General features: G+C 38.5%; 1 protein-coding gene across 1 annotated transcript; it reads left to right on the forward strand.

Moving 5' to 3' along the window:
* Positions 1 to 2,230: 2,230 nt before the first annotated feature.
* On the forward strand, positions 2,231 to 16,985 carry slc6a1b (solute carrier family 6 member 1b). The gene is made up of 14 exons (XM_028575217.1): positions 2,231 to 2,477; positions 2,753 to 2,884; positions 3,131 to 3,231; positions 3,674 to 3,783; positions 4,248 to 4,380; positions 4,960 to 5,094; positions 8,572 to 8,675; positions 9,191 to 9,315; positions 9,725 to 9,837; positions 10,171 to 10,302; positions 13,403 to 13,505; positions 13,679 to 13,779; positions 14,221 to 14,388; positions 16,747 to 16,985. Exons 1-14 carry the CDS (start codon positions 2,231 to 2,233, stop codon positions 16,858 to 16,860), a joined length of 1,818 nt encoding a protein of 605 aa, XP_028431018.1. The 3' UTR covers positions 16,861 to 16,985.
* The last annotated feature ends 5,790 nt before the right edge of the window (positions 16,986 to 22,775 follow it).

Raw genomic sequence — 22,775 nt, forward strand, 5'->3', positions numbered from 1 at the left:
AAGTTTAGAAAATAAAAAAAATACTGAACAAGTGTTATTAATGGCAACTTGATGGACTATATTTAAGTTATTATATCTTTAGTTATTATGCATCAACTGGCCCCTGAGAGAGCCAAAAAGGGTGAGAGAGGGAGAGAGAGAGAGAGAGAGAGAGAGAGAGAGAGAGAGAGAGAGAGAGAGAGAGAGAGAGAGAGAGAGAGCAAGAGAGAGAAAGAGAGAGGGAGAGAAAGAGATGCTGATGTAGAAAAAAAATCTTCAGGAGTAAGGATATAAAACCTTGAGACAAGAGGATGCTCCTCTCTCAAACCCGCTGCCATCTCAGTGGTGGAAATGTTGGAGTTGGGGAGGGTCGACTTTGAGGTGACATTGACGCTATGTAGATGAGAGTGAGGATCCTGCGCTCCATGTTACGTCCCTGCTCGCTTCAACTCAGACGGCGGCAGCTCCTTTCCCCGTCTTCTCTCCCCTCCTCTCTTTCAGCACCACTCCTTTCAGGACAGCACCTCGCGCTCAAAGACGCATTTGGTCGCCATCCTTCCCTCTCAGGATCATATATTTGCTCGCTGTCGTCGGATGCAAAGTTTTCACCTTGGTTTTATTCTGTAAAAGTGCAAGGAAGTAACTTTTTAAAAAAATCAGATTTTTCCCATCGGGGAAACAATCTGGAAAAGAAAAGGATTTTATTGTAAGTATTCTGTTACACAGTATGCATTTGATATGACTCAGAGATATATTAGTGTTTGTTGACTAAGCTACTTATTACAATCGAGGACCGTGGAATTTGGCATATGCAGATGCGCTGAATTTGGCAATGCGCACGGATGTGCGACTGCACTTCACTTGATGACGACGCAAGAGACTCATCTCAAGAGGGTCATTAGCGTATTTGACCCTTCAGTCCTGCAGCCAAATGTTTTAAATATGTCAAATGTAGATGAGATGAGATGTGGGGAAATGGATGTACATATAGTTCTTTGTTCAATTATTCTCAATTTGTCTTGAGGATGTGCGTCTCACTGAAGTCAAATGTTACATGAACGTGGACTATTACAAACACATTTGATATAAAAAGCTTATTATATAAAACATCAAAAGATTTGTAACCGTGCTGCCTCATAATGCCTTTCACAAATACGCATGCGAGTTGATGGAGGGCGCAGAGAGCGCGTTCCATGTTTTATCATGAGCAGATTATTTTGCATTTTAAAAAGTACAAGTAAATAGAAGTTAATAACGTACATTTTTAAATGCAGAACATGTTGTGTAGCTAATTGTTTGCATCAGTGTCAATTTGTTAGTAAGTTAAATGAATGTTAAATATTTTAAATCTGCCCCGCAGATATTTAATAAAAATGTCTATTTAAAAACTCTAGTGAGTTGTTAGCCTCTCCAGGTGATTCATTAGACATTATTGTCGCGCCTGACTCCTAAATGTGTTTAATTGCTCTTCTCTTGTACCGGAACAGAAGTGGGCCATTGGATTTAGAGCATAATGACTCAAGGACAAGAGCAGGCTCTAAATTTCTTCTAACATGCATTCACTCCAGGCAATTAAAAGAGATTCTTATTGCATGAGAAGTATTTATTTGATCCCGTTGGGTTCACGGATCGTGGGGCACCTTTTTCTTCTCTCCACCCTGAAGAAATGCCATGCAATTAGAACGGATGCATGCAAAATAATCGTGTAAAATAATTATTATTTGTTTTACCCGTAATGTAAAATATCTTTTTTTGCACATGCCAGTCAAATGTCCACCTTAATAATCAATTTATATATATTTAATCTTAAAATCTTATTTTCTTCCAGAAAACAAGCTATTATCCATTTAATGGAGAAAATAATTCCACTTTAATCGAACTGAAATCAAGAATCACATATTGCTTTTCCTATTTTAAACAATTAAGGCATAATTATGTAAATGAATCCCTCATTATTAAGACCTGACATTCGACTTCATAAACTATGTCATACAAGTAAATTGACATGGGGAGCAAGTGATATTTTTTAAAATAGTTTTTGTATTTATATGTATACATATTTCAATTATGTTTTCAGGTTGCTGGACCGCTACTAAGCTGCTCCTGATCACTCATTACACCGATTATTCGTCTCTACTCGGCACTTATCTGGGAGCTGGGTGAACAGGACGGAGAAGCTGCAGTTAGCCTGGACCGGTGCTGAAACCCCTTCCTCTCCACTGGTCAGGACTACCCGACACGCACAGTAACCATGGCCACCAACGGGACCAAAGCCTCAGACGGACACGTCTTAACGGAGACGGTGAATGACGCGCCCACCACCACGCCGAACGACAAACCCAAAACCTTGGTGGTGAAAGTGCAGAAGACGAAAAATGAGATACCCGAAAGAGAAACGTGGGTTGGGAGATTTGACTTTCTTCTCTCTTGTGTGGGATACGCAATCGGACTCGGAAATGTCTGGAGATTTCCTTATTTATGTGGAAAAAACGGAGGAGGTAATCAGGAATTCCTGGCAATGTTCCATTTATGTATACACCAAAAGGAATGCAAAGATCTCGACATCAAAAAACTACCAGTTTGCTCCCGGAGGTTTTTAATTAAAAATAAAGCTAAAGTCATCTAAGCCGTGCGTATTTGCGCACAAGCGAAAGCCTGGGACTGGGGCGCAGTGTAAAAGCAAATATTCCTTTTATCAAATATCTTATGTGGATTATGATGAATGTTAATAGGTAATGATTCACAGCACATGTACCTCTCACTTCTCATTCAGGGGCCTTCTTGATTCCCTACTTTTTGACCCTCATATTTGCTGGCATGCCCCTGTTCCTTCTGGAGACGGCTCTTGGTCAGTACACTTCTATTGGAGGGCTTGGAGTGTGGAAGCTGGCCCCTATGTTCAAAGGTAAATTACACTTGTACGTTATTCTTAAGGCCTGAACTTATTATGTTAATTGGCTGCTTCATTAGGCCAGGTGGATTAACAGGCAAAGTCGGAAATTGGGGCTCTTTATAATTACGCTACAGAGGGCATAGGTTTATCGTCGGCCAAAACTTACAAAATATCTTACACATTATATTATTTTCGTTTCATGTCAACACCCATATTTCAGCACAATTTAATATCATGTCTGTACTCTCCCTGTTTCAGGTGTTGGTCTGGCTGCTGCTGTTCTGTCCTTCTGGTTAAATATATATTACATTGTCATCATTTCCTGGGCTATTTACTATCTGTACAACTCCTTCACTAGTGTGAGTATTTTATATTTATATAATATTGTTGTTTCCTAATAAAACAATGTAACAGGACTTGGATACCTTGAGTCCCCTTAACTCAGAACAAAGCACAGTTTTGTTTTTTGGCCAGGTTGTATTTTATACATAGTAACCCTTTTAGTTATTTGGCAGGTTCTTTTTGTTAACACCTCTTATATAGGCCTAAGGGTGAACATCCCTTAACAGAGTATGACATTTATTACTTCCTTTCCCACATAATTAGCATCTTACACAAGGTATTGATAAATGCATTTGGCGATGAGGCATTCACTCCTCTGAGAAAAGCATGAAATCTCAATGAGTATCATGGTCTTGGCTGCTCGACAGCCAGAGAGAATGGTAGCCGGCGGTGGGAGAGTGGTCCAAGTAAAAAGAGCTGTCTGTGTGATTTTCTCTCTTTTATTTTCTTAATTTTCAGGATCTGCCATGGCAGACGTGTGGCAATTCCTGGAACACAGAGCGCTGCTTCACCAACTACAGCATCACAGACACCAAAAACCTCACCAGCGCTGTGGTGGAGTTCTGGGAGTAAGCTGAATATAAGAGTCTGCTTAGATCACAAGGATACTGCTCTGTTGTGAACAGATTTAAGATACACAGAAAGGCTGTGGTCCCTACTGTGCATAATGACAATCAGGGTTGGAGTCTGATATTGCCATCTAGATCTGAGGATCCAGTGGTTCACAAAATCCCTTTACATTCATCTATTCAGATACCTTAGGAAAAATTGTGCACATACAATTGAGGGCCTCAAACAAACCTAAATGCAAAAAAATGTGTGTAAACATGCATGCATGCAAGCATGACTTACCTTAACTGTGGTGCCTTAGAAAAGCTTTAGGGGTGAGAAAGGAAAGCCAAGCAGAGGGCTTTTTGTGAGTATCCAGACACGTGTGTGCATATTTGTGTGTGCACCCATGTGTGCTGCATGTATATAAGATCAAGGATGCATTTGTGCATTGTAGTAAGACTACTTTACTCCTTCCCTGCAGACGTAACATGCACCAGATGACTGATGGTCTGGAGAAACCTGGGGAGATTAGGATTCCACTGGCTATCACACTCGCCATTGCATGGGTGCTCGTCTATTTCTGTATCTGGAAGGGGGTCAGCTGGACTGGCAAAGTAAGTAGAGGGAGAAGACAAAGACAGAAACAAAACAAAATGGAAATAAATAAAATCCATCGCAATTGAATGTGCATCATCTTCATGCTCAAGGGTGTAAAATTGGCACAATGATTTTTACTTTTATTAATGTTTTCTTTTTTTTATGTATGGCAGATTCATCATTCATTTTTATACATAGCCGTGTCAGTGACAGTATCTCTGTTAGTTCATGTCTTATTCAGCAGAGTTTCTCATCAATGATCTGAGCTGTGTTGACTTTGATAGCACAGTGCAAAATTAGTTCAGATAAGGAGGAAAATAGTGCAATGAGAGTGTGCTGAACCCAACCATTCTAGGGTTATCTTGCCTCTGGGGAATGGCTGGCTAGGTCACTGCACTGCACTGTGCTTTGGGGGTGGTGCTACAGTACTGTAACACTGTTCATGATGAGTTGAACAACTTAGCAGTTTTCACTTTTTTATAGTTTTGTTGCAGGGCAAACGTTCAGAGTAAAATAATGCTCACTAGCTGTGCGATTTAACAAGTTATTTTTGGTAGACAATATTCCATTTTCTAATATAACTTTGTGTCCCACAGGTGGTGTACTTCTCAGCTACATACCCTTACTTTATGCTGTTCATCCTGTTTTGCCGTGGCGTCACTCTACCTGGTGCAATTGATGGAATCCTCTTCTATATCACACCAGACTTTCAAAAACTAAAGGAGTCTGAGGTATGCTCTTTATTTTTCGGCCTAGATGTCTAAAACAGTTTCTGTTCCGGAATACATATAGCTCTTTATTGGATGCCAAAAAAATCTGCAAGAGGATAAGCTGAGCCCCAGTGGGAGGTGTTTTTTGGGGCAAAGTTGTATAGACTGTTTACCAGTTACCATAATACCATAGTAGAGGTTTCTTATTGTACCTGCATAGGCGAAGAGTACTGCATTCAGTCTACAATCTTATCCAAATAGATTATTGGTGTGTGCACAGTATTAATACTAAAATCTATTAACAATCACTGTTAATTACATAAGCAGCAAAATAGTAGAAGTGATGTCTATTAACACACAGCCATAAAAAACTATCAATGTATGTTCCAAATATCTAGTGTATATATATATATATATATATATATATATATATATATATATATATATATATATATATAATATAGCTTATAAAAAGTTGAATTTCTGCGATCACTATGTACAGTATATTTCAATTCAATTCAATTCAATTTTATTTATAGTATCAAATCATAACAAAAGTTATCTCGAGACACTTTACAGACAGAGTAGGTCTAGACCACACTCTATAAATTCCAAAACCCCAACAATTACAGTAATTCCCTCAAGAGCAAGCATTAGCAGTGGCTGTTGCAACAGTGGCAAGAAAAAACTCCCTTTTAGGAAGAAACCTCGGCAGACCCAGACTCTTGGTAGGCGGTGTCTGACGGGCCGGTTGGGGGCGTGATGAACAGTGGTGATAACAGTCACATTAGAAGTCACAGTGACTTCGAAGGTTATCGTGGAAGTTCATGTCATAGCAGGGCACATCGTGTCATACTGAGTAGTGCAGTCTCCTATACGGATCCTGACTACTCTGTGCATAGGAACATCACAGCAGGGCGTTGGGGATGTAACGTGGCGCTGCAGAGCACGGGGTGCGGCGGGTGCAGCAGGGCGCAGCAGGAAGCGGCCGGAATGCCGAGAATCGCAGAGCATAGCTCTGCGAAGAAGAAACATAAGGACTCCGGGGAGTAAACTCCCCAGAGCTAGATTAGTAACAAGCAAGCATTTCTTGGACAGGATGCATACAAAAGTAACAAGTAGAGATGAGAGAGCAGCTCAGTATATCTTAGGGAGGAACAGCCTCCCCAGCAGTCTAGAATTGTAATAGCATAACTTAAGAGAGGCAGGTTAAAGAGAGGAGCCTGGTCGGGCTAGAACTCTCCCCAACCGGATCGGGCTGTACTGGCCTGCCTCCCTCTACTCTCGCTAGATTATTAATTATACAGTATATAAACTGATGACTACGAGGAGAAGCAGGTGGGCCGGGTTAGGTGGACGCTGCAACTCCTCACTCCTTAACTATAAGCTTTATCAAAGAGGAGGGTTTTCAGTTTACTCTTAAATGTGGTGACGGTGTCTGCTCCTCGAACCCAGACTGGGAGCTGGTTCCACAATACTGGAGCCTGATAGCTGAAGGCCCTGGCCCCGAGTCTACTTCCAGAGACTCTAGGAACCATAAGTAGCCCCGCATTCTGGGAGCGCAGTGCTCTAGTGGGACAATAAGGTACTATGAGCTCTTCTAAGTATGATGGTGCTTGACCATTTAGAGCTTTGTAAGTCAGGAGGAGGATTTTAAATTCGATCCTATATTTCACTGGAAGCCAATGCAGAGAAGCTAATACAGGAGAAATATGATCTCTTCTCTTAGTTCTCGTCAGAACACGTGCTGCAGCATTCTGGATCAGTTGGAGAGTCTTAAGGGACTTATTTGGGCAACCTGATAATAAGGAATTGCAGTAATCTAGTCTAGAAGTAACGAATGCATGGACAAGTTTTTCAGCATCGTTTTGAGACAGGATATTCCTAATTTTGGCAATGTTACGAAGATGGAAATAGGCTATTCTTGAGGTTTGTTTTAAGTGATCGTTGAAGGATATATCCTGATCAAAAATAACTCCTAGATTTCTGACAGCAGTGCTGGAGGCCAGGGTAATACCATCCAGAGTAACTATATCTTTCGAAAACGAAGTTCGGTGGTGCGTTGGTCCTATCACAATAACTTCAGTTTTGTCTGAGTTTAACATCAGGAAATTGTGGGTCATCCAGGATTTTATATCCTCAATACACGTTTGAAGTCTTGCTAACTGACCACTTTCATCTGGCTTAATTGACAGATATAATTGGGTATCGTCTGCGTAACAGTGATAGTTAATCGAGTGTTTCCTAATAATATTACCTAGAGGAAGCATATATAAGGAAAATAGGATTGGTCCAAGCACTGAGCCTTGAGGAACGCCATGGCTAACTTTAGCGTGCTTGGAGGGTTTATCATTAACATTAACAAATTGGGATCGTTCAGAGAAATAGGACTTAAACCAGCTTAGTGCGATTCCTTTAATGCCAACTAAGTGTTCCAGTCTCTGTAACAGGATTGTATGGTCAATAGTGTCAAATGCAGCACTAAGATCTAGTAGAACAAGTATGGAGACAAATCCTTTGTCTGCAGCAGTTAGAAGGTCGTTAGTAATTTTCACCAGTGCCGTCTCTGTGCTATGATTCTTTCTAAATCCTGATTGAAAATCATCAAATAAACTGTTGCTATGTAGAAAATCACATAACTGATTAGCAACTACTTTCTCAAGGATCTTGGATAGAAAGGGAAGGTTAGATATAGGTCTATAGTTTGCTAAGACCTCAGGATCTAGGGTGGGTTTTTTCAGAAGAGGTTTTATCACAGCAATTTTAAATGACTGCGGTACATAACCTGTTAGTAAGGACATATTGATCATATCTAATAATGAAGTGTTTACCACGGGTAACGCTTCTTTGAGTAGCCTCGTTGGGATGGGGTCTATTTGTATTGATAATGCTAAGGCAGGTTAATTTTAAAGTATACAGTCGGTCTCACGTAGATTGTTGTTGTTGTTGTTGTAAAGCGGAAGTGTGCCAGTGGTATTTACAATAGGCTGATGCATCTAATTCTAGAAAAATAAGACCCTACATGATAGTATTGTTGATTTTCTTTTTAATGTTATGTTTTATTCTGTAGTGATTGTGAATAAATTACTTAGCCACATCAAGCTCAAGAAGAACATGAGATGAAGCTAGATGCGGTGTGGAGAGACATCATCAGACAAGGCAAGGTCTTGCTGTTAAGTCAATCAAGATAGGATGCAATAATTTGGAATCAGAGTGAATCAGATAGGGCCAAGAGTAACAAGACAGCACTTAGGTGTAACAACTTCCTGGAACACAACTTTTTTTCCACTTCTTGCCATTACATCAAAGGTTTACAAAAGACAAGATACATTTGTCCATTGATGAGCAAAGCCAGTTGGCTGAAAATGACAAACGCGGTCACATTATCAGCAAAATAAAATGAAATTTAGCCTTTTTTTAAATAAATATCTCTATTTAGCACAAATTATGTGTTTACGTCTGTTTTTTAACCTCTATTTTCTAATCTTTGTGTGTCAGGTGTGGCTGGATGCTGCCACTCAGATCTTCTTTTCCTATGGGCTGGGATTAGGCTCTCTGATTGCTCTTGGCAGCTACAATCCCTTCAATAATAACGTATACAGGTAGGTGACTATAATATTTTGCATATTTCAGGTTCATTTACCACATGAATCAAATACATGTTCAGAGTGTTTTGTACCGATCACTCACACGTTTGTTTTTTTAAGGACACTGTGCAGATGTCTGATGCGGGATTATTTTTGGTTCCCTGGTAACAAAGTGTCTGCTGTACCTTCTATTTTGGGATTAATCGATCTGTCGTTTCTTTATTTTGGCTCTACGCTCTGTTTTACACTTATAGGCACAGCTGTTTGGTTTGTCTCAGCCTCTGTCATATTGTTGGATAAACACTGCAGCCCAACTATGTACATCTATGGTTCCAACTATACTGAAACTGCTGGTGCCATTTTAAAAGAACGGGTCAATATAAATTTACTCAGCTGCTATGTAACTGTATGATGCAAAATGGCTCTCCACCTTCCCTTCCCCCCACGTCTCTCGACAATGTGTGACAGGTTGATAAGGAATTGATATAGGCGTGACAATGGCTGCCTTGTGCTTTGTCTCTCCCCTACAGAGATTCTATCATTGTCTGCTGCATCAACTCCTTCACCAGCATGTTCGCTGGCTTTGTCATCTTCTCCATCGTGGGATTTATGTCCAATGTAACAAAGAGACCCATCGCTGATGTGGCCGCCTCAGGTAATTGCAATCAATGTTGAAACTCGATAGTGACAATCAGCACATGCAAGAGATACTTGCGTCCGTGCAAAGATTTGCCCTTGGAATTGCTAGACGTTATTCTTTTAGTCCAAAAGAGAGGGTTTTAGCTTGTCAATAGATGTCAGTTCTGAATTCTGGGTTTATTGGAAAGAAAAAATGCTCAGTGATTTTGCAAAAACTCTCCGTCCTGTGTGAATACTCAAGTTTGACATTCAGCACTCACACTTTGTTCTTCCAAGGACACTTTGGATGTAGCCAGAATTACAGTTCATTTCATTATGACTGAGTTTGAGTGTTGAAAATGATAGACAACACATTAACATTATTTTGAATAGTGTCCTACTGTAAGTATATACCACCACCGTCTAAAACATTTGTCTTTTGTCAGGACCTGGTCTGGCATTTTTGGCTTATCCTGAGGCCGTGACCCAGCTGCCCATCTCTCCTCTCTGGGCCATACTCTTTTTCTCTATGCTGCTGATGCTGGGAATCGACAGCCAGGTAAAGATAACCCAACAAAAATGGTCTCAGCTGTGGTTTTTAGGCATATTCATATAGCAAAGTGTTGATGTTCCAGCTTCTGTCAAGCAATGCGTTGACAAATGAAAGCAAACATTTAAATAAATGGCCCGGATTATATTATTTCAGGGTGGAAACCTTCACAATGTGTCATTGCCACGTAAAAGCATTACTAAAACATAATATAATATGTCTTGCTGTTACTCTTTCATTTATGAAAGTTAGTTCTAAACCTTAGAAATTGAACTAATGTTTTTATTGTGACAACAATGTATCACGTAACACAGTTTTGACGTGACTCTGCAAACTCTCCAGTTCTGCACTGTGGAAGGCTTTATCACCGCGCTGGTTGATGAATTCCCTCACATTCTCCGAAAACGCAGAGAGATCTTCATTGCAATCGTCTGCCTTATTTCTTACATCATTGGATTGTCCAACATCACACAGGTAAATACTTCTTTCTTATTGGATATTCCACCAACTTGCAGAGACATTACAGAGTAGTTAGTTAAAAAAAACAAAAAAAAAAACAGCCTCTGACTAAATGACAAGGTTCAAATCTGCTGCCATATTCCGGTCAATATTAAGTCTCCAGTTTATCAAGAAATCACACTACGAGGATATACCCTCCTTTCATAATATTTGCAGAATCCAGTAGAAATGCTAGAAATGCTAGTTGAACAAGTTCACCTTTAATTAACTGAGTAAATACTTCAAATATGCAGGCATCAACACGCCTTTGTCATTTAAAAATGAACATTTCTAAGTTTGGCAATGTAAGCATCACACAGGACACCAGTAGTTTGACTTCAGCAGCTGACAGAGTAATAGGCAAGACTGTTAACTCAACTTGCCAAGTGGCACTTATATGATATCCAAAGAGCAAAAGAGTCTGTTCCTGTTCCTGCCAAAGTGGTTCAGGTCATTTAGCATTATGTTTCAGCCTGAAAACATGAAACAAAGGTTCACAGCCATAATAATTTCACTTATTTACCCGCTAGCTGCTGTACGTGTGTATGGGTATGGATGATTACATGGTCCGTTGGTTTTTCTGTCCAACACTTTGGTCCAGAGGAAGATGTCTCACACCTACAAGCCATATTCCTATGCATTTTATTATTTTTTATTAATGGTACCCCTACAGTGACTCCTAAAGGTTTTGGGGACCACCTGAGCTACTTCTAGAACAACCATCAGGCCACATTTATCTATGACTAATACTTCCATGACATGGAATTATTAATGGCAATCTTAATGTATTTCCATGAAATATGTTGAGTATATTCAGGGTCCACAGAGGATGAATCCTATACTTTTGGTGACCCCTGACTTTTCGGCTAGCACCACTATCAGGCTACAACTTCCTTTAGTTTAATTGAAAAGAATATATTATAGTCTAAGGGGCAGATTGCTATGAAATATTATTACTAAACACATTCATGCTCCTCAGAGAATTAACCATTTTGTGCATTTCATGCCTCTAGCACCCCCATAAGGTAAAAATATCACTTTTGCACACACAAATCTGATTAACAGGCAGATTGCCATGAAATGGGCTCTGTATGTAAGTTCTAATGTCCTAAGGGTAAATAGTATTATATTACACTATAAGATTTTAAAAATATTTCAATCTATTATGATTCTAACGAAAGATTTTAGAGTCTCAGAAAAAAAACATTAGTCACTTTACCTGATAATTAGAATATTACAATGAAGATGCTCTTTAACTACTAAATGTGTACAGTTTATTTTGCATAGAAATATAAAATGAAATCTTTGTTTAATTGTATTGAGCTTCTCTTTGTCTCACATTGCCAGACCTATCTGCACAGTACTGTGGAGTAAGATCTGGCTGCTCCACACAAACTCTCTGCGTTGTTTGCATTTCTTTAAACCAATCACAATCTTCTTGGGCGGTGGCTCTGTAAAATAGTTTCGGGAAGGAACTTGTTTAGGTGGAACATTTTCAACCCGCAAAAGAAAACGCCACATTAAATATTAAATGAAGTTAACCGTTCACACAATACAGTAACATGAGCTTTTTAAATTAGCTGGATACACGGTTAAATGTAATTTGCTCTTACTAGTATATTGCCATTGTGTACTTCGTCCATGGCATTTCCCACTCATCGGTCCCAAAATGTCTCAGTTAGATAGTCAATGTATTGATATTACTAAATAATAGTAAACGTATTCTTTGTAAATCTTTACAATCATTCCCCGAAAGAACCGAGCAGACCTGCGTTGTTGTACAATCCAAATTTTCTTCAAAACAGGCAATTTTCAGCGTGTAGCACGCTAGGTCGAAGTTTGTTGTTGTTTCCCGAAGCGTTTGAACAGTTTGAGAATGCAGGCAATTATCCTGGTAATGTACTTACGTTCATTCAGACTAGGCTACTTTTCTCTCCCAACATGTTTCACATGCTAATTGAGCCACATTTTAAAATGGTTGGCATCATTTGTAATGTTCAGACTACAATGCAGCAGGTCAAAAGAGATGTTTTAAGTATTTATTTTATTATTTCTTTTACCATTCAACACCACCATTATAACTGACTGTCAAACTGGATAATAAAAGAAAGTTCTGTGGCATTCATTGTTTGTGTTTGTTCATGTTTCACAAAGAGTTTAACCTGAGCCAGACAGACAACAAAGATAGAAATCTTATCACATCCATACAGGCATAGTAGTATACAGTTGTTAAAACATAATAAAATATATGACACACTGGTATCGGATCAGTACTCAGTATCGGCCAATACGCAATTTCAGGTATCAGAATCGGTATCGGGAAGCAAAAAAATGGTATCGGACCAGCTCTAACACACATATATATATATATATATATATATATATATATGCAAAAAGTCAGCATAAAGTTGGCAAAGAAGCTTCTGTTTCTGTCTACTTGTGAGCTAACAATGACAGAATCACTGCAGGCCAAGGTCGTGTTTGCCAATGACACTCAAAGACCCTGCATTTTCCCTTTACTTCTGCCAAACTGGATTTCCATCATGCCACATGCACAGCCCTGTTAGAATGAGGCAGTTATATTTACTTACTCTTATTGTAACTTATTCTGCCTGTCATTTGTTTATTACATTTATATTGCTGTCAGGAAATGTTATGTAAAATGATTAAAATGTTTAAATAAAAAGTTCAAAAGAATGAGGCAGTTACCCTAATCACTGCTCCGGGCAATACAAAATATATCAAGCTTCACAGAGTAGGAGTCGACAAACTGTAGCAGGTCCCTTTGAGCTGGTCTCCTTAACACCCTGATAGATTGTAGACAGACATGAAATGTTTCAAGGAGATGCTTTATCTACACTGTCCCTGCCTGTGCTGCACATTGGCACACAATTTCCACAAAGAAGTCTTAGCACCAATTTGGTCCTCACCAATGAAACATCACTAACACTCACCAGCTACAGCCGTCGGTGCTCTCGCCCTTGATGTTATTCCACTGTCCTGCACATCCAAAACTATTATTGCTTCTTCAACATTTTCCTGCTTGCCTTTCCCTTTTTTCCTTCTCGTTTTACAGGGTGGACTGTACGTGTTCAAGCTATTTGACTACTACTCAGCTAGTGGAATGTGCCTGCTCTTCTTGGTCTTCTTCGAGTGCATCTCAATTTCATGGTTTTATGGTGAGCCCCATCTATGTCTAATCTTCTTAAGGATGTTTCTTTCCCAACTAAAACATTCCTGTCTTTTGTTGCTGACTTATTGGGGGCTAAAGTCGCAAGATCCAGACTAGAAACACATCTAGTGTTGTGTGACAACTAAAACTGTATTCATCATGCTTTATCTTTGGTTCCAGGTGCGAACAAATTCTACGATAACATTGAGGAAATGATTGGCTACAGGCCCTGTCTGTGGTGGAAGGCCTGCTGGGTTGTTTTCACTCCGCTCATTGTGGCTGTAAGTGTTATCTGTGGGTAACATACATGACGTTCCAGACACCAACTATAACACCCCATCAAGGACAATATTTAGGCTTACTGTATAAGGTCTTAGGTGAAGCTATATATTGATGATTGATGATTGCTATAATATTTATATGCAAAACTAAGTTATGGATTTTCTTGTCACTTTACCTTGATGGTTGTGTGCACGAACACCAAAAAGAGTCTAGTTATGTTTACTTAATAGCATTTACTTTATGTAATGATACCTTCATATTACTTTGAACAGTGTGTCTGTTGTGTCCAAAGATCATCCAAGACCAACAGCTTATTCTAAGGTTTTAGTGTAATATGTATTAGTAATATGTTTGAAGCCTAGAATTTAGACTCTGTTATAGTTAAATGTCAAAACATGATGAAGGTGCTGAGATATATATTCTTTGCCCCTCTTGTCCAGGGAGTCTTCTTGTTTAGTGCAGTGCAGATGGTTCCCCTCACCTTGGGTGAATACGTGTTCCCAGCCTGGGGCCAGGGGGTTGGGTGGTGCATGGCCCTCTCCTCCATGACACTCATCCCTGGCTACATGGGCTACATGTTCCTCACACTCAAAGGCACATACAAAGAGGTGAGGTCAATGTGCTACATTTACTTAAATAATAGTATTTGACTGTTTTTCGCTGTATTTGCTCAGGAACAATGAATGAATTATGTGCAGTGTAGGGCAAGTATTCATATATATATATATATATATATATATATATATATATATATATATATATATATATAGTACAGGCCAAAAGTTTGGACACACCTTCTCTTTTTTTATTTATTTTCATGACTATTTACATTGTAGATTCTCACTGAAGGCATCAAAACTATGAATGAACACATATGGAATTATGTACTTAACAAAAAGTGTGAAATAACTGAAAACATGTCTTATATTTTAGATTCTTCAAAGTAGCCACCCTTTGCTTTTTTTATTAATAAGGGAAAAAAGTCCGCTAATTAACCCTGACAAGGTACACCTGTGAAGTGAAAACCATTTCAGGTGACTACCTCATGAAGCTCATTGAGAGAACACCAAGGGTTTGAAGAGCTATCAAAAAAAGCAAAGGGTGGCTACTTTGAAGAATCTAAAATATAAGACATGTTTTCTGTTATTTCACACTTTTTTGTTAAGTACATAATTCCAAATGTTTTAAATTTAAGGTATGTTGTATGTCATGTCTGTGTCTTTTGAATGGACCTTGAGTCTGGAATAAAAACGTTGATGATATATATATATATATATATATATATATATATATATATAAAGCAGGTAGAGTTACGAAATGCTTATACAATATCTAGAAATATCTGCATATGCACATTCAATCTAAATACAATCTATATACATACACTTAAAGGAAAGGTTATTACACTCACACATATGTATACTGGTATATAAATGCTGAACAGGCTGAAATACTGTTTTGGTTAGTGTAATGCAAATGCGATAGCTGCAGATTTTCCAGAGCATATGCATCACAGCATTTCACACATCTATTAGCTGTTTGAATTTTAATCTGCAGTTGGCAGCCAGGCAGGCTCTGTGTTGAGAGTTTCAAGTGGATTACTTGGTATGCAAGATTTTTGGCTCAAATATAGTATTACATACTGTATGATAGATCAATCCAACACAGGAAAAAAGTGGTATATTTAGAGGGTGCTGATGTTTTGTTAATATAATGTAATGTCATTTTACAGTGAGTTTTAACCATTAAGGAAAGTTTGAATAAACATTTAAGGTCTGTAGATTTTTACCGACAGTCTTGCTCAAATATGTTTGACAGAATATACTGATCCAGAAATTATATCCTCCTTACATTTACAACATTTACATAATGGCTGGCAGTGAAAGTAATACCTGAAACGTAATTTAGCAGTAAAAAGACTTTTCACACTGGATGTTAAAATGTTCAACTTAGTCTAATGTGATTTTGCTGCAGTGCTTTTGTAATGAGCAAACACATGCAGGCATGCTCCGCAAAGACGTGATAAATTGTCATGAAGAGTTGAACAGTTTTAAAAGGATTAGTAATATAGTGTTTCTAATTAGTTCTGTTAAACAATTTAAGTTCCTTTTTTGCTATACCAGCTACTAAGTTTTCAGTTAATTACATTCATTTGTATGCAGCAGAATGGCATGCTGCATTTTTATTGATCTAATGATTCTAATCATTGGCACATAATACCTTTTATATCATGCCATTTACATTAAGAGCATTTGATTTGCAGTCATCCACAATGCGCTGAATAATAACCTTACATCGATGCTGTCCCTAGTGACAGATATAGCTTTATAGCCGGCGCTGACAGAATAAATGAGCCATAATTGCAGGCAGTGCAACAGAAGCTGTCAGAGGCGATGTGCAGGTGTCAGATCCTGCAGTACCAGCTGATGGCTGATTGTCTAATTGTAGCAATCAGCCAGCTGATTAGTGCTCTGCACCCAGGCGGAAGCTTAATTTCACAAACACTCCATATAAATGCCTGCTGTACCGCAGAACCCCGGGTCCAGCACTAACCATAGTTAAGAACATTTGAAAGATTTACCAAGTTTGGGATGTTTTGATTTAGTTTTGTGGGATCAGTAAGTTTGACCCATGAAACATTTGTTAGTGTCATGAACATTGGTTTTATTTTTCTTTATCAATCATATCTCAGGCTGTATTCATTCTTATAACCATATATCACATCAGGGAAACTGCATAGATGTCTTTTCTGAGTGTCTTATAGAAAATGTACACTCGGAGCCTTAGGCTGTGCATTCATCAAGCTCACAGCTGTGTAGCTGGTGTGTTTTGTTACAGTTTATTGGTTTGATCACAAACTTTGCAGCTGTTTGGTTCCTACAAATGCTGTATGACAGTGTTTACTTGTAATTTCAACACCATCAGTGCTTTTTTCAGCTGTGTTATCTGTGATTTTCCTTTTTTAGCGGCTGCGGATAATGTTGAAGCCTTTGGCACTGTCGAAGGCTCAGGAAAATGCCCCGGACCAGCAGACAGAAAACCAGAATCAGAACCCTGTCAACGAGGAAGCCTACATCTAGAAACTTCTGCCTGTCTCTCTGTCTTGACGGCCAGACTGGCGATCTACACAGAAAAAACATAATCAAGGTTTGGAACGACCACCAGACTTCCATGTCTGCTTTTATTCACCTACCTCCTGGGGACACGTGAGACCAACCTGATTACAGTTATTTGTAGGGTTTTTCTGTTTGTTTATTTGTATAATACAGAGTTAAACTTATGAGGAAAAACAAACACCCAGCAAAATTGTTGTGATATTTTGAATTTCATTATGCAAAAAAAAGTTAGTCTTTTTAGAAAAAGAAATGTGACTTAGGAAATTACTGTATATTGAATATATAATTTAAATTTGGAGGCCCACGTTGATTCAATAGTATTGTGCTACTTTGAAGATATTCATTAATCTACTAAAATACAATTACTGTACAAAGAAAAATATTGGTTAAATCCATTTTGCTTGTACATGAAATAAATACATTAAAATGTATGCAGTGTAGTAGGTGAAAAAAAATGCGATTTGAAAGTTTGTAAAGTGAAAATGTAATATTGACCATTTTATGGCAAAGACATTATGGGAATGTGCAACAGGTAAGGCCAAAATCTGCTTGTATGTGTAAAATATAATTTAGCCAGACTATCACTCCCTTGCAGGATTCTGCAGTTCGCCTGAAATGTTTACCACCCATGTCTGGGGCTACCTTTTGAAAAGCACAATATGGAATTTTGAAGTGTCCAACTTTTTTTTGGCTCGATTGACCTAGTGACAACAGCAAAAACAACTTACATAGGATAGATAGCAAGAGACTGTTATAATTGTTTCTTTGTTTTCTAAAGAACAATAACTTTGTATGTTGTCTGAATCTTTTTTGTAGAATCATTTTTAGGTCATTTTCTATATGTGAGAGTAAGAAGGACCAAAATCATGCTCACGTTAGAAAGATTGGTGCAGACATTTGACCCACTGACTATATATGGATTCAATCAAGCATCTCCTTTTTCTCTCTGAAGAGCAACAGCATACAGTAAAGCTGTAGCCAATACAAAAAAATGCCACATTCGCATTGTGCGTACAATATTTAATATTTCTGCCTCCTGATAACCAGTTAAGTTGAAAGATGGAGTTGTGTTGCAATAAACCAATACTAATTCAGATCTATATTTTAAATTCTGAGAATGAATAAGCTGCAGGGGCCGCTGCATTGGAGACTGCATGATGGATTTAAATGATAGATACCACTATTCTGACTGGAATTGTTTACTTTTATATCTATCTAGTAACCCACTCCTCAGGAACAAAGGTGGACGTGACCAAATTCTCTCAGATACTACATTATACACTGAAACGATTAATGCCGTAATTAAGAAAACGCAAATTTCTGCCATTTCCTCCCATCAATCCAACATGCTACCTTTAATGGGCTGTACTCGATATTCAGAAAATTAATATAGCAGCAAAGAAATATTTGTAGTAATGGAGTGCGCGGAGTAATGGCGTTCTGAGCAAGGAATGAAGTCACACTCCCTCTGTGTGTTATAATCTGAGCTTCTCTGTTCTTTGTTTTGATAGACAGTCCGGCCGCGCATGCATGTTAGTGCATGTAGCCGTGAAAAAATGTGGGTATTTCACGAATTGGGGAATGGTCTTTGAGAGCGGTGTGGAGGCATCCCAGCCTGCTGTTTCTTTCATTATTTCAAGTACAGCCCCTTTAAGCAGCAACAAAACATAAACGCACAAACCAGTATAATATGTAAATGTACTTGGGGCACACTCGAAAAGCTGATCCAAATGATTGCCTCTTTTAGGTGTGCTATTCAGCTCACATAATTTCTTTCAGTGTAAATGAACTGCGATGGCCTTCCCTCAGTCATTTTAGTAGACGCCATAGTGTGTTTCTATCCTGTGGCGAGTGCAGATTTCTGCAGACTAGGAGAGAGAAACTTGGGCTCAGTCAGAGGAAAAAGCCGGCAAAAGCACTGTTAACACAACAGGACATAGCCAGATGCTATATATAATGTAGGCCAACACCACTGAATCTACTCCTTTTTAATAGGGTAAAGAAAAACCTATTGTTACATATCAAGTTTGCTCGGCAATATAAAAACATACGCGTAGATGCACTGTATTACTATGAAGGAGGATCAAGACAATTTGCTTCTGTGGCAGCTACATGCGACAGGAATCAGGTTGAATCTGTCCCGTTTATTATCTTTTATCTATGTTTTTTTTTTTTCAAAGATATGTGATTAAAATGTGCAATGACAAAGGGTTCTGTGAATTTTGTATAAAGTTACCATACTGCAGTTTTCTCTCTTGAATGATGTTGTAAACTGGACTGTGTAATACATGTATCTGTGAATGTCCGTACAACCTGAGTTTTTCTTTTCTTTTGTCTAAATGTTGAACAAAAAATGTGATATTATTTGCAATAATAGTTTTCTGCAATAATATTATCTCAGAAACTAAAGCACATATCTCTCTCAACTGTACAAATTATGATTACAATAACAAAAATAGAGTAATAAAGATAATAATATTAATAATAATGTAGCCTAATAGAAATGTCTAGTCAGACAATATTGTTTTGTATATTTCTAGCTGTTTCATGGGCCTAATGTAAAATATTCTATGTAAAAAATATAATAAATGTCTTTAGATGGTGTTATATGAAAAAGCATGATTGCAATATATGTTATCTGCAAAATTAAATAAAGACCTATAGATTATAACGTCTGTGTCATGTAATCTTTCCATTAGGGAGGAGGAAATATTTGTGTTTATTTATTTATTTTTACCAGCCAATGGTGAAAAAATACAATAGGTTAATTGTGAAACGTACACATACCATTTTTATTTGTTAAATGGATGTGACTCTTTGAATAACTACAAGTGCTGACTTATATATGCTCTTAAAATATGCTTTCTGCATTGAGTGAGATGCTTTTGCATGGCACTGACCTGCTCAGCGCAGTGATATGCTAATGCTCGATTTATTACATAAGTGGAAATGAATATGCTATCAGCTTCACCGAAACAGATTTCTGACAAAATGGTATACCACAGCAATATCTTTATGACACCTGCACTGAGAGTTGTGCCAGGATAGACACTAGAGCTGTCCAGGCTGACAGCCAATCCCTCCCGGTCACAATGCACCATCCATCTCCCTGCTGTTATGCAGTAGTTAGTCTACATTTGTTATGATCCAAATAGCCAAATCATCACAAAATGCACAGTGAGAAAAGAAGTATAGAATGTGTAGACATCTTTATTTCAAATAATTTATAAAAAGGGAACAATGTAAAAACATCCTGGCATTGCACATAGGATAGTGAGCATGAATTACATACTGTAGTGTTGGGAGGGGCTTTCTCCAAAACACATGGAGTTCTTAGGCCATGTGGGGGCAAAATCAGCACAAGCACAAACCGTGATAACAGAAGATTGGAGCTTTTATTTTCTACAATCCACTGTTCAAGTAACTAAAAAAAAACATTCAAACTAACTTTTTCAGCTCCGTCTCAGACAGGATTGTACTTCACTAAATCCAGATAAATTAAAAACTCAAAAGTCCAAAGTCCAAAAACTCAAAGTCCAGCTTTACAGTCCACAACATTAACTTTCTTTTGAGCAGAGCTTCCAAGGCTTCCTCCGTGTGTTCCTTTGTTCTCCACACCAAACCACACACTCTTCTCCTCGGTCTCCCTCTGCCTTGATGATTAATCCCAAACATTTTGGGAGACGTAGTCTACAAAAGTGGCCATTTTGTGACTTCCATGACCTCCTTCTACAGGAATGTATTGTCCGTCCACGACATTTCCCATCGGGATGCCACTATACCATGTCTTAAAATAACGTGTCTGGATTACGCATGTTGTTGTTGGGGTTTTGGAATTTATAGAGTGTGGTCTTGACCTACTCTATCTGTAAAGTGTCTCGAGATAACTCTTGTTATGATTTGATACTATAAATAAAATTGAATTGAATTGAATTGTTAGTCTGTTGTCTTTTAACGTATTTGGTATCAAGGCTCTCCCAAAATCCACATCCCCAACCATCCGTATGAAGGTAAATATGGTGCAAAACGTGAGAGCTTGTAGAATACAATGTGAGAACTTGAAGACCAAAAAATTTGAACTTGTATGTTAAAATTTGCACTTGTAAAATTAAAATGTGCACTTGTAAAATTAAAATTTGCACTTGTAAAACTAAAATTTGCACTTGTAAAAAATATTCACACATGTGATCTGAATTTGAAGTCACAAAAACAAAAAAAACAGGAGAGCTTGTAAAAAAAATCTGAACCTTTAAATTGAAATTTGCACTTAGAGAAAAAAATTCACAAATGTGTAGATTGATATTTGCATGAACACAATGACAGCTGCAAACTTGTAATGCAACATTTACTCGTGTACTTTTTTTTTTTTAACTCAGGTTCATTTTCCATCACAACCACAATTCAGTGATTACAACCTCTCGAATCTGTCACTGTATGCGCTCTCTCGCATCACAAAGTGGCGACTCTGCGCCTCGACTTTTGCAACACTTGTTGCGATACATTTGGTGTAAAACTAATTTGTACCTGTGGACTTAGGCTGTGGAGCTCTGAGCCAACAGAACGGGGAAAGCAGGGTTTCTATCGCCAGATGAGGGACAACTCTGTCTGGCTTATTTAGCTATGTAGCATGGAAGCCTGGTGGAATAGCAAGCTAGCGTTAGCTAACTAACCAACCAGCCTGCTTCTAATATCTTTTAATTATCTTAACACTTTTTAACAGTCAAACTGAAACACTGGCGGTGAGCTCCAGGTCCCGCAGCCGCAGACGGACCGTCACCAGTGGGGATCGGCTGGCGTAGCAACATCGCTATTATTGCCAGAAAGCTTCGCTGCCGACCTTGACCTGCAGTCGGAGCTCCAGTGGGACACGGAGAGCCCCGCACCCGGTAGCAGCGTTACAAGTGCAAATTTTAATTTTAAAAGTGCAAATTTTAATTTTACAAGTGCAAATTTTAACATACAAGTTCAATTTTTTTTGTTATGCAAGTTCTCACATTGTATTCTACAAGCTCTTTGCACCATATTTACCTTCATACATCCCTAGGCTATAGGCCTCAGTGTGCTTCTATTGAATTACAGTAAGCGCCTGTTACCATGGTTGTTCTCCTGCTGGATCCCTCAGACAATGAGGGGCGCATACAGTACGTCTTGTGAATTGAGATGAAGAAATCTAAACCTAGCTATAAAGTACAAGTACAAGGGACCAGGTTTAGTTGGTGCACACTATACATGATAATTTTCATAGGTAATTTAATCATGTGAAATACTACCACTTTCAGCAAAATGTATACAAATGAAGTGTATTAACATGTTTCAGAGTGTCCTCCTTAAAGCAAAAATACCAAAGCTGGGAAATTAACGACTGCCTCCTTGGTGGGACAACATACAGCAGTGTGTTTGTGCAGATCCATATCTTGGGTGTATTTCAGTTGTTTGTATCTAAGCATATCCTTGTTTTGAGAGTTTATTATTATAGGCATTGACAACCACTGGTGCAAGATAGTGAATGGTGTGTGTCTGTATGTTTGTGTGTGCGTGAGAGTGCAAGAGAGAAATTTAGAAAGAGAGAGAGGCTGATTTTATACCTGATCAGATGCATCCTATAGTGGTGATGACTCTGTGTTTTTGAGCATGTGTGAGTGTGATTCAGCGTGTCCTTATGAGTATGCATATACATATGAGAGGAGCAGCTCTGACAGCTCCAGTGTAGCAGAGGTAGTAGCAGCTCAGAAGTCTGCTCAAGGGCCCCAACAACAGACACACTGTGGAAATGGTAATATATTTCCCTCCCTGCCAGCTTGGCCAAGGCTCCCAGATGCATGCACACTCTCCAACAGCATCACAATTATTAGGTGCTGACATGCACAGCACAATGGGGC

This window comes from Perca flavescens, chromosome 4, assembly GCF_004354835.1.
Source record: "Perca flavescens isolate YP-PL-M2 chromosome 4, PFLA_1.0, whole genome shotgun sequence".
In the NCBI taxonomy this organism is placed as follows: Eukaryota; Metazoa; Chordata; class Actinopteri; order Perciformes; family Percidae; genus Perca; species Perca flavescens.